Raw genomic sequence first — 12,348 nt, 5'->3', positions numbered from 1 at the left:
AATTTAATTTGCTCCTGCAACCTTAATTCTGCCTCCTTACATGTTTGTGTTATGATTCAGTCTTTAATTTTAATTACATAATGCTATATTCTTTCCACAAGACCTCTGCAAGATAGTGAGAGTAATTAACCATTGGAACAATTTACCAAGAGTCGTAGTGAATTCTCCATCACTGACAAATTTTAAATTAAGATTAAATAATTTTTTTTCAAATGTATGTTCAAGAAATTATTTTGGGGAAGTTCTATGGCCTGTGTTATACCGAAGATCAGACTAGTTGATCACAATGGCCTCTTCTGGCCTGGGAACGTATGGATCTATGGAGAAAGCTCCTAGCAGTTGAATAAAAGGCGGTGTGCTTGGTTTATTCATACCAGCCTCCAAAGGGATGAAGAAGTGTGCACCCTCCCCCTAAACACAGGAGGCACAATCCCTTTGTAACTTCCCTGGAGCGATGTAGTGATGTGAATCTGCACTGCCCTCAGTGGGGGTCCACGGCTAAATGCCATCATCTAGGTCTATATGCACACCAAAAAGCCTGAACCAAGCTTTACATACTGATGCTGGGCACTGCCCGTCAACCTTATTCTCATTTAGAAATGGGGCTCTCCTGAGGGAAAGAACCTGTCAGAGTCATAAGCAAATAGGTGTTTGGTGGCCATATTTTAATATCCTGTCAAGGCTGTATCCCCACTTTGAACTTTAGGGTACAAGTGTGGGGGCCTGCATGAAGACTTCTAAGCTTAACTACCAGCTTAGATCTGGTCCGCTGCCACGATTTCCCACAAGCTAATTCCCTTCCCTGGGAAGCTTTGAGAAACCTTTCACCAATTCCCTGGTGAATACAGATCCAAACCCCTTGGATCTTAAAACAAGGAGAAATTGATCCTTCCCCCCTCCTTCCTTTCACCAATTCCCTGGTGAATACAGATCCAAACCCCTTGGATCTTAAAACAAGGAGAAATTGATCCTTCCCCCCTCCTTCCTTTCACCAACTCCTGGTGAATACAGATCCAACTCCCTTGGATCTAAAAACAAGGAAAAATCAATCAGGTTCTTAAAAAGAAAGCTTTTAATTAAAGAAAAAGGTAAAAATCATCTATGTAAAATCAGTATGGAAAATAACCTTACAGGGTAATCAAACTTAAAGAGCTCAGAGGACTCCCCTCTAGTCTCAGGTTCAAAGTACAGCAAACAAAGATAAACACTCTAGTAAAAGGTACATTTACAAGTTGAGAAAACAAAGTAAAACTAAGACGCCTTGCCTGGCTTTTTACTTACAAGTTTGAAATATGAGAGACTTGTTTAGAAAGATGGGGAGAACCTGGATTGATGTCTGGTCCCTCTCAGTCCCAAGAGCGAACAACCCCTTAAACAAAGAGCACAAACAAAAGCCTTTCCCCCCCCCAAGATTTGAAAGTATCTTGTCCCCTTATTGGTCCTTTGAGTCAGGTGTCAGCCAGGTTACCCGAGCTTCTTAACCCTTTACAGGTAAAAGGATTTTGGAGTCTCTGGCCAGGAGGGATTTTATAGTACTGTACACAGGAGAGCTGTTACCCTTCCCTTTATAGTTATGACATATCCTTTTGAACATATCACAGAAACTCGCACAGTTACGCATGGGTGATATTTTCTAGGCAAGAGATTCAGGCCTGGAACTGACAATCTGAGGCCCATGATCAAGGAAGACTTGTGCTGTGCCTGGCTGATGCCAAGGTTATAAGTCCAGCAAACTCTGTGAGCACTCTACTCACAAACACAGCACTCTATCACTAATGAAAAACAAAATAAACACTTAACAATTATTTGTAGAAGACAAAGTCCAGGGTCTACTGCAGTATAAAAATGTGCCATTGTAGAAGGACAAATACCTATAGGAAATTCAGCCTAATACTCAGTAATTATTAGAGCTGGGCTTTTGTAATAGAACCTGAAACTAAGAAAATCACACAAGATTTTGGGCCTGATGGTGAAAATGGCCATGGGCCATGTGAATCTGTTGCCAAGGTTTTTCTCAGTCACTTGATCTATTTTTACTATGAAATGTATTTTAAAATTATCTTAACATTTGGAATGTACGTAGACATTTTGTCAGATAATCTCAGAGTACACAATGCAGTACAATGCATTTGCTTTAAGTCACAATCACTGCAATCAAACTTTTCTCTTTCTTCATTTTAAAATGGTCAGTGAATGTTAATGTTCATGAAAACTAACTATGTGAGTCTGCAAGAGCCAAACAAGATGAAAGAACATCTCTACACAATACTGTCAATGCATATTGGACTTGATGGGCAACACCTCTAGCTTCTCAGTGCCTAGCCTGCTATGACTTCCAAATATAACATCTAATGATTCTGTGAAGTAGATGAATGCTCACTAGAAACTATTCTATTCCTTTCACTTGGGACCTCACCTCACTTTGGAATGTGACCCTCGAGAGAAGAAAAACTAATGAGATTCAAACCGTGGTGAAGTTAACCTCTCGAGGAAAATTTGTTGAAAACAAAGAAAAATAGTTGTGGGTAACAAAATTAAATAGTGACCCAGGTTATTTCTTCCCATCATTGGGTAACAATAATTGCATGGTAAAGACTAAGTTAATTTTCTTGGCTACCATTGTTTTTATGGAAAAGATGGCTTCCGTGGGACATAAACCACACTGTGCAAAATCCCACTGCTCAACTGGGAAAAGGGCGCATGTATATTATATAGTAACACTAACAGACTGAAAGCTGCTCAAGACAAGGATCATATCACTCTATATGTCTGACAGTTCTAAGCTCAACGTGGCATTAATTCAGAATGGGGCCATGGTAACATTAATAAACAAAACAAGAACAACAAGTTTGATGTTACAAACAGTTAGTGTGATAAATCTCTTCAAAAAGGGGAACAAACAAACAAATAAGAAACAGTGTTGAAAGATACATTCCCATGCAATCCTGTTCATCAGCTACTTAGGGAATACCTGAAATATACAGCCTTATCCTTACAGATAATATAGTAAAAAACAAAACAAAGCCCTGCTTTACTTCGACAAATGCAGGAACACAGCGCAACAGCATCTTTCTATTATGTTTTTTGAACAGTGGACTTGTGTGCATGCACTGACCATTATGTGCATGGAAGTCAGGCAGGCACAGAAGTGTGTGTGCACTTTTAAAAATGTGGGCTGTAATGACTCAGTGCTTAAAGCGTGGTCCTATTCTGAAGAGCAACTGTAAAGCTGGCACTGCTGTGTGTATATATTCAGAGACTGATCTGCTCACTATAATGGACAAAGCATGTTTTTATCACTTTTTACTCCCTTTAACACTCAAGAGACAGCAAACCAAAGGAGCGTCATTTACTATCGGGGAAGGGGAGCAGTCCCCACCCCCCAACCCTGGGTTTGCCCTCCCCTCTGACTTTTCATAGGTCTATATGAAACAGAAAAGTTATCTGATTAGATTTAAGATGTACTTTACCCATCCTGTTCTAACACTGGAGTTGCTTAAGATCTATCTTATTTTAATTGTTATAGATTAAGTTTTAATAATCATGTTAATATATGACAGGTACCATTATCTGTGGAGTTGTTAGTGACACTTGGCCCTGCCTGTAGGAGTTAAGGAATCAAAGTCTCATTTGCCAAGGGATCCTGGGACTAGCTGCAGTAAAAAGATCATGCAAATTTCAAAACAAGCCAGCGTAACACATGAGCTTCTGTAAAAGCACCTAAGCAACTTGGACCAAAAATTCTAATTCCAGTCACAGTAAAAATTCAAAGCAAGTTCTAGAATATAACAAAAAAGGATTACAACATTTTTACAGCATAAGCAATTATTGCACTGCTCCCTCAATTAAACTGAGATTGACCTTTCAGCTGTAAATAAGAATACTTGTTTGTCAGAAAGAAGTGCCAATGATGAGCATCAATAAAGCTCCATCATTTCTCTATCTCAAACTTGCTCAAGCAAGCTTGTTGGCTGACTTACAGGTTGTAAAACTATTATTTGGAAATACAGTTTGCAGACAATGGCAAGTAGCAGGAGCTGAGCACAGACCAGCACTCAACTACACACCTTTACAAACTCTTAAATTATGCATTCTAAATAAAATATAAACAGCAGGGAAGGTTGTGATAGGCAAATAGAGAACAGACATTTCTACAAGAAAATCAAACTCACTTGATGCCAGTTAGACTGCAGAGTCTTACTGTATGTTCAGCATATAGCATTTTTAAAATACTGTATTTCAGAATTTTAGTAATTTAGTAGTAGTATTTGAACATAATCATAACTATTATCTGTCAATTGATATCTAAAATGTTTTTCAATGTGCTTTGTAAAAGGCAGACATGTGCTTTCCATATTAATAGGAAGACCTTATAGAGACTACCAATTATTTTCCTTAGGTGTCTATATCTCTCCCTCCCTGGGTCTAGGTGTCTATATCTCTCCCTCCCTGGGTCTATGTCTTTCCCTCTTCAGCTATGTCTATAATAGCATTTTTAAGAGATCTATCACCATTGCACTAACACTCATACACTGCCAGCAGTGAGAATGGTGGGACATTACAAATAAATAAATCAGTAAAGGTAGCAAAGATAAGCTTGTAAAGGGCCAAAGGTCAGAGTTAAATCTGCATTCATTTGGATGCCTTCTTATGCATGTGCTATTACCACACTTTTGCATATAAACTGGGCAACTGTATGTGCAAACATGGCCTCTGACTATGTGATTCAGTATTCAAATGTCTAAATGCTTATGTGCTTGGACCCTGAGTTTGTGCTCACACTTGTGGTATCTGCATACACAAATCATGCATGAAACTGCATCCTGCTCTCTGACCTCATTTCATGTAAAGCTGGACCTAGGTATCGCTCTCTCCCCTTCTTTAGGGGGTCCACAGTGCCCTTTAGGCACAGCCCTACATGAGGGCTAGGGCGGAGCTCCATCACTCCAAAGGGAGAACTAAGATGCTCTCTGCCATGAGGAGCCAGAATACCTTCTGGGTACAGAGTGGCTGCGGCCCAACTGCTGTGTGTGTTGCTATTTACTTCTATACATTTGGCCAGCCTATTGTGCTTGCCAGTGTGTATGTAGGGGATTCTCCTTTTTATCACCTCCAAGGAACGTTGTACTTCCAGGTAGTAAATATAGAGCAGCCACTGTGCTCTGAACAAGCTGTAATTCTGAGTGGACTGGCAGGGGGTGCAAAAAGGGGTTCCCCCATACCGTAAACCTCTCATAAGAGCCAGGCAGAAACTGGCCCTAAGATTTTATGTCACTTTCCCCTCATTAAAAGGTGCTACAATGGTCCTATATTAGAAGACTTGTAGTAGGGTGGTGGACAATTTATATGGGGAGAATTATGCTGCTGATTTGGACAATTTATGTTTTGGCACACCTTTGGGATTTTTCAATGGCAACTAAAGTTCTGAATGGACAGCCTTTGCTGTGAACTTTTGTTTAGACTGAAATATAATGTAAATTACACACAAAAAAGCTACATTAAAAGAACGTTAGGAAGGCTGCAAAGACAAGTGCTCCAAAGGCAGGAAATGACAGTTTTACACTTCCCCATAAACCTCACTCTGCTCCCTTGTGTGTCCATCCTGTGTATTGTGAATAATGCAGGGTCCCTTTGGAAAAAATGGTATGCGATCGTAAAACTGAAGACTGTATCATAATGCTTGTGCAGAAGGTTGTACCAGTAACCTTAATTCTGCCATTTTCTAACTTGCAAATGCTTGACTTTGCAACTGAAATAACTTTATTTTAACATGGCCTTTTTGTATATCATTCCTTGTTCCCCCCCCCCCCTCCCCACTTTTGAGTTGAGAAAGCTCATGTCCCATGTAATGTCCCAGAAGGATGACGACTTGCTAGGGCCATATACTGGCTCCAGAAAGTGTGGTCAGATGGTGGGAAGGAGCCCAGTCTGTCCTGGCTTTCTCCTCCCCTTAGTCTTTTCTTTCCCCAAGTCTGCCACTATAGCTGCTCTGGCAGCTGCCAGGTATTCCCAGTGCAGTTTGTGCTGATGCTTTGGCGGTGGCATGGTCCCAAATCTTTACAATGTTCATGTTCAGGTTAGTGGGTTTTGTTTATGTTTATTTTTTTGCATGCTGGCAATATTTTGCTGATGACACAAGTGAGAGAAGGTAAATGGTGATATTTAACAGTTTATAACTCAGCTAACCTTAATGGAATTTTATAGGACAAACAAAAGGCACATCTTTAGCCTGGGGTATTTCTCCTTGCCAAATTTCAAAGGCCTTTTGCAAATGATGGAGGTATTAGACGTCTCCAAAAAAGGTCACAAGAATGGTTTATAACAGAAAGTGTAGGGTAACCTGAATATAAAAGAGTCTTTACCAGCTCCTCCTATAGTTAATAAATACATAAATGTGATCTTTGAGGATTACTTTCTCCCTCTCACTATGAGCCAGGTCCTTACCATGTGGTGTTGCTCCATCCAAGTTAATGGAACTACACCAATGAACACTTGCTGAGGATCTGATCCTGCATTTCAGTGTCTTTGGGATTCCTGATACATTTAGCAAGCTCAGTTTGGGACATACTAAGATGAAAGCAAAACTGTTGTGTAGAAGAGAGTTTGAATGTATCATAGAATCATAGAATATCACGGTTGGAAGTGACCTCAGGAGGACATCTAGTCCAACCCCCTGCTCAAAGCAGGACCAATCCCCAACTAAATTAGTGTATACTTAATAGCATATACTTTACAGAACATACACACTTGTGGGTATGGTTTTAAAATATTATATATCTTTTTATAATGTACTTGCTTTCACATTACATAACACAACACAACACACACACACACGCGCGTGTGTGTGTATGTATATAAAATTTGCAAAAAGAGACCTATATATAATAAACATTTTCAGACAAATTCCACTCAACCAGAAGCCTTTAGAAACTCAAAGGACAAAAAGTCTTGTAAATCACAAATATTCTAAACACCAATATAGCTAAATCAACAGATAAATAAGTGAATTATTAATTACTATTGAATGTATTATTTCTTTACAGAAATACACCTCTACCCCGATATAACGCTGTCCTCGGGAGCCAAAAAATCTTACCGCATTATAGGTGAAACCGCGTTACATCGAACTTGCTTTGATCCGCCGGAGTGCACAGCCCCGCCCCCCCGGAGCACTGCTTTACCGCGTTATATCCGAATTTGTGTTATATCGGGTCGCGTTATATCGGGCTAGAGGTGTATAACTAAAAAATAATTACCTGGAAATAAACAAAGTAACAGCCATAAAACACACAAATGCAAAACAGAAGACAAAACAACCAACCTGTATAATAATTTACTGTATTATAACTGTTAAAATATATTTTAAGAATGTTAAATTGTGTGATTTTTTAAAAATTGACGTACAGCTCGGTTTCCTTGATTAACATGAACTTTACAGTGGCAAATAGAGGCTCTTTAACATGTCTACAAAGTCTACTTTTTGAAATGTCCTTTAACTGCCAAACAATAAGCATTTCTTTTGTATATTGTGAACATGGGTGAGGGGATTCTAAACAAGGTAAAAAAATAAGCTTTTTATATTTCACTAAAGAAAAATATTTAATCATGGAAAAGAAACCAAAGCTCTTAGTTACCTCAAGTATTAACATCAGTGACTTGAATACTAGATTCTGTACTTTCCCTACCCACTGCAGGAATTAAATAATTGTATGTGACGCAGCTGATGTGTTGATCAATAAAATGACAACAACAATTTACACTAAAAAGTTTAGTGCAATTCCAAGAATCTGCATCAACGAAGCAGGGTGGTTATAACAGAATCAATAGACAACCATCTTACTTAGTGAAGTGCATACATGAAGTATAGCTGAATTTTCAACACCCGATTAATATAGATTAAAAAAATAAAATCCATTCCCAGAACATGTTCTGTAAACAATGCAATGACAATATATCTGAGTGTGTAACGCACAATAAAACTTTAAATAATATTAAAGAAATTCCCACTTTAATTTTTATTCCCTCTTTCACTCATTATTTAAACTACTGGTTTGGCATATGCACCTATTTTATTTTAGGTGCTGTTGCAAAAGAGCTTTGTAAACTTGCTGTCATGTGTTCATCTGATTCTGCGGCTCCCTCTTTCTCTTTCCCTAACCACTTATCCCCTTACTTGGCATTTTAAAATCTCCCAACTAGTGCCTTTGTATTATGGGTGAGATTTTCAACCTATCGATACTTCCAGGAGTCAACTGTATTTAATTCAGTAGGCTAGATAAAAGCAATTTAACCCGTTCTTTAGTTACGGTCTAACAAGCTTCTGTTTATGTAGTAACATAACTACTTTGTGCCATTTTAATCCTGATGTTTATATTCAGGACTGTACTACAGCATTGAGAAATAAGATGAGATGAACCAAAGTTATTTAATAAAATGGTTTGAAACAGGAAAGCTAGAAAGAGGGAAAATTTATGTGATTCCAGTTCTAGTATAATCTGCAAAACAGGCCAGTTCAGATAAGATCTGATTTTATTGCTTTCCATTTTTTCTCAACTGTTTTGTATGTTCCTGTAATGGGGCTGCTCACTGCGCCCCGCTGGGTTCAGCCTCCTGGCCCCGCTCCCCAATGAGTCAGGACCACTTCAAGCTGATGCCACACCCGTGCTCTTTATTCCTGTGTCCGGTCCCCACCACCAGACTCCAACTATTTACAAATTATTTATAGATTTGTCCTAGCACTGGCCTCAGTGGCAACAGGGTAGCAGGCTCCTGGCGCCTTCGGAGCCTACTCTCCCCCTCCTGGTCTCCGCCCCCCTTCTTGGACTCACTTCCTCCCAAGCTTTTAGCCCCTGTTAACGAGGCTAGCAGGTGTGGCCAGTTTCCAGGCCAGTCTTAGCCAGTGGCCCAGCCCCAACCCATTTCCCCTGATTGGGGCTGGAGTGGCAGGAGCTGATCAGGGCTTCCCCTGCAGCGCCCTGCCACAGTTCCCAAAAGAAAATGTCTCATTCAAAAAAGATCTAAACAGTAAATAAGGTTGCACCTTCCTTCTTTTCATAGATTCATAGATTCTAGGACTGGAAGGGACCTCGAGAGGTCATCGAGTCCAGTCCCCTGCCCGCATGGCAGGACCAAATACTGTCTAGACCATCCCTGATAGACATTTATCTAACCTACTCTTAAATATCTCCAGAGATGGAGATTCCACAACCTCCCTAGGCAATTTATTCCAGTGTTTAACCACCCTGACAGTTAGGAACTTTTTCCTAATATCCAACCTAGACCTCCCTTGCTGCAGTTTAAGCCCATTGCTTCTTGTTCTATCCTTAGAGGCTAAGGTGAACAAGTTTTCTCCCTCCTCCTTATGACACCCTTTTAGATACCTGAAAACTGCTATCATGTCCCCTCTCAGTCTTCTCTTTTCCAAACTAAACAAACCCAATTCTTTCAGTCTTCCTTCATAGGTCATGTTCTCAAGACCTTTAATCATTCTTGTTGCTCTTCTCTGGACCCTTTCCAATTTCTCCACATCTTTCTTGAAATGCGGTGCCCAAAACTGGACACAATACTCCAGCTGAGGCCTAACCAGAGCAGAGTAGAGCGGAAGAATGACTTCTCGTGTCTTGCTCACAACACACCTGTTAATACATCCCAGAATCATGTTTGCTTTTTTTGCAACAGCATCACACTGTTGACTCATATTTAGCTTGTGGTCCACTATAACCCCTAGATCCCTTTCTGCCGTACTCCTTCCTAGACAGTCTCTTCCCATTCTGTATGTGTGAAACTGATTTTTTCTTCCTAAGTGGAGCACTTTGCATTTGTCTTTGTTAAACTTCATCCTGTTTAACTCAGACCATTTCTCCAATTTGTCCAGATCATTTTGAATTATGACCCTGTCCTCCAAAGCAGTTGCAATCCCTCCCAGTTTGGTATCATCCGCAAACTTAATAAGCGTACTTTCTATGCCAATAGAAATTTTTGGATTCAACCATTCAAAAATAGATATATTACAGAAAACAGAAAATAATCTAATTAAAGGTAGGATACCTTGCTATAAACTATATTAAATAATAATGTGCAGTGGAATAGTTCAATTTACTCATGTCTGGATATATCAGAACCATACTTCTGAAACTGACAAAAATTATCAAAAACTACATCATCAAAGTGCCTTGACAGTTCTTAATTATGGATGTAAATGCTTTCTTTCAGTAACAATAGGATTTACTGTTTTAGAATCTATCTGATAATTCAGAAGTAAAGAGCCTAATCTTGCAAAAAAAAAGGTTGAGCTATTGATTTTTCTGTGTTCTTTCCTCTTCCTGCCAAACTGGTCTAACTGTTAAATGTTATTAATTTTATAATCCACTTTTTGTATTAGTTAACTTAGTAAAAGTCTTAAATAGTGGTAAGTAAATCCTGAGGTAAACAGAAAGAGCAGATATAAAAACATAGCAAGTCAGGATAAAAAGCGCGCTATGTCCTTGAACTCATAACATTGTAGTAAGCAATTACCTTAAAGAAGTAAAGAAGCCACCCACATAACAGCACTGTGGCTTTGTTCCTTATCTTCAAAGAACAAGCCACTTGCATCTGGATCAAATCCTTTAAACAATACCCGAACACTCAACATCAAAGCACTTTCATTTTCTTCAGTTATTTAATTTAATTAGCACTAATACAGACATGGATTTAGACTATGATTTCTGTGTAGAAAATCCCCAGAAAACACATTCAAGAAATTAATCGATTTAATTTTAATTTTGTAAAGATCTTCCCCCCTTATACCTGACAGGAGCTCCTCTGCTCTGTGCAGGTTTCAGCAGGATTGTCACAGTACTGTCAGTTTGATTCAAAGGTGTTTCCTGTTCATATGGTGGCATAGATGGTGCTGGGGGAAAAAACAAGAGGCAAAATAGACTAATTATTTCTAGGTTTGTTTTAACAGTTTATTTTAAAAATCGATTTGACACATATAAAGATCTCTTTAAAATACAGAGCTAGCACAACATCACAAGTTAAATAACAGATAATTAAGTAAATGACTTCAGAAAAAACAAAAACAAAACACAGAACTACAATAAAAACGAAACAAAAAACACACTTCATGGCCATTTTCAAAAAGCAACTAGTCAGTTTGGATACCTAACTTTAGGGTTACCATACGTCCGGATTTTCCCAGACATGTCCGGCTTTTTGGGCTCCAAATCCCCGTCCGGGGGGAAATCCCAAAAAGCCGGACATGTCCGGGAAAATCGGGACATGCGGGGCCGGCGGTGCTGGGCCGGGGGCCGGCGGTGCCGAGCCGGGGCCAGGGGCCGGCGGTGCCGTGCCGAGCCGGGGGCCGGGCTGGCGGTGCCGAGCTGGGGGCCGGGGGCCGGCAGTGCTGGGCGGGCCGGGGGTGCTCGGCCGGGGGCTGGCCCGGGGCCGGCACCCCAGAGCCCGAGCCGACCCAGGCTGGAGACGCCGGGGGGGCCAGACTGGGCCGCGCCTCCTCCCCCCACACCCCCCTTACCTGCTTCAGGCTTCCCGCGAATCAAATGTTCGCGGGAAGCAGGGGAGGGGGCGGAGTTGGGGCGGGGACTTTGGGGAAGGGGCGGAGTTGGGGCGGGGGCGGGGCTGGGGCTGGGGGCGGGGCCGGGGCCCCGTGGAGTGTCCTCCTTTTGGAGGCTCAAAATATGGTAACCCTACCCAACTTGATATACCTTCAAAGGGCCTGACACTCAGAGTGCTGAGAACCCAGTCTTTATGGGTCAAAACTTTTTTTTAGTTGGCAATTTGAACACCCAAAAATTGAAGCATGCAAAAATCACCAATTACTTTTGAAAATGTAGGCCCAACTTTCTTGCTACATCAAGAAATACCCTCTTGTGGAGGGACATCAGAGATACCCTCAGATCTTGTCACCATGGACGTTTCAGCTATTCGTGTAGCTAGTGAGACCATCCCTTAGCGTAGACACCATTTACAACAGTGCAACAGGATTAGCATTAGTGCAGTTTATCCCAGTTTAAAACCAGAGTAAGCTGTGCTGGTGCAAACTGTCTACACTGGTGCCTGAAATCCCAGTGTAGACAAGGCCTTAGTTAGGTGGTGGTTGTTACTTTTTAAATTGTCATTAAGGACTTTGCATCATTCTGTGCATAGGTTGGACAGTGTTCAATTGCTATTCAATATTTTCTTTTATCCTCACTGTTCAACGTTTGGCACTAGGCCTTATTTACTGCACACTATTCACTGATTCATAGGTTAAAAGGCCAGAAGGGGCCATTGTGATTTCTAGTCTGACTTTCTCCATAACACAGGACTTCTCTGAATTAATTCTTGAGTGAACACAGCATATCTTAA

At 40.5% G+C, this 12,348-nt stretch overlaps 1 protein-coding gene across 1 annotated transcript in view; it reads right to left on the bottom strand.

Annotated features, from left to right (window-relative positions):
- PTPRM (protein tyrosine phosphatase receptor type M) overlaps positions 1-12,348 on the bottom strand; it is a 712,503-nt gene that overhangs the window by 261,731 nt on the left and 438,424 nt on the right. The window contains exon 11 of the mRNA XM_065399529.1: positions 10,789-10,891. Coding sequence (XP_065255601.1) covers positions 10,789-10,891 — 103 coding nt within the window. The remainder of the gene's footprint in view (positions 1-10,788; positions 10,892-12,348) is intronic.

Source organism: Emys orbicularis, chromosome 2 (genome assembly GCF_028017835.1).
Source record: "Emys orbicularis isolate rEmyOrb1 chromosome 2, rEmyOrb1.hap1, whole genome shotgun sequence".
Classification (NCBI taxonomy): domain Eukaryota; kingdom Metazoa; phylum Chordata; order Testudines; family Emydidae; genus Emys; species Emys orbicularis.
This window is presented reverse-complemented; position numbering and strand designations above follow the sequence as displayed.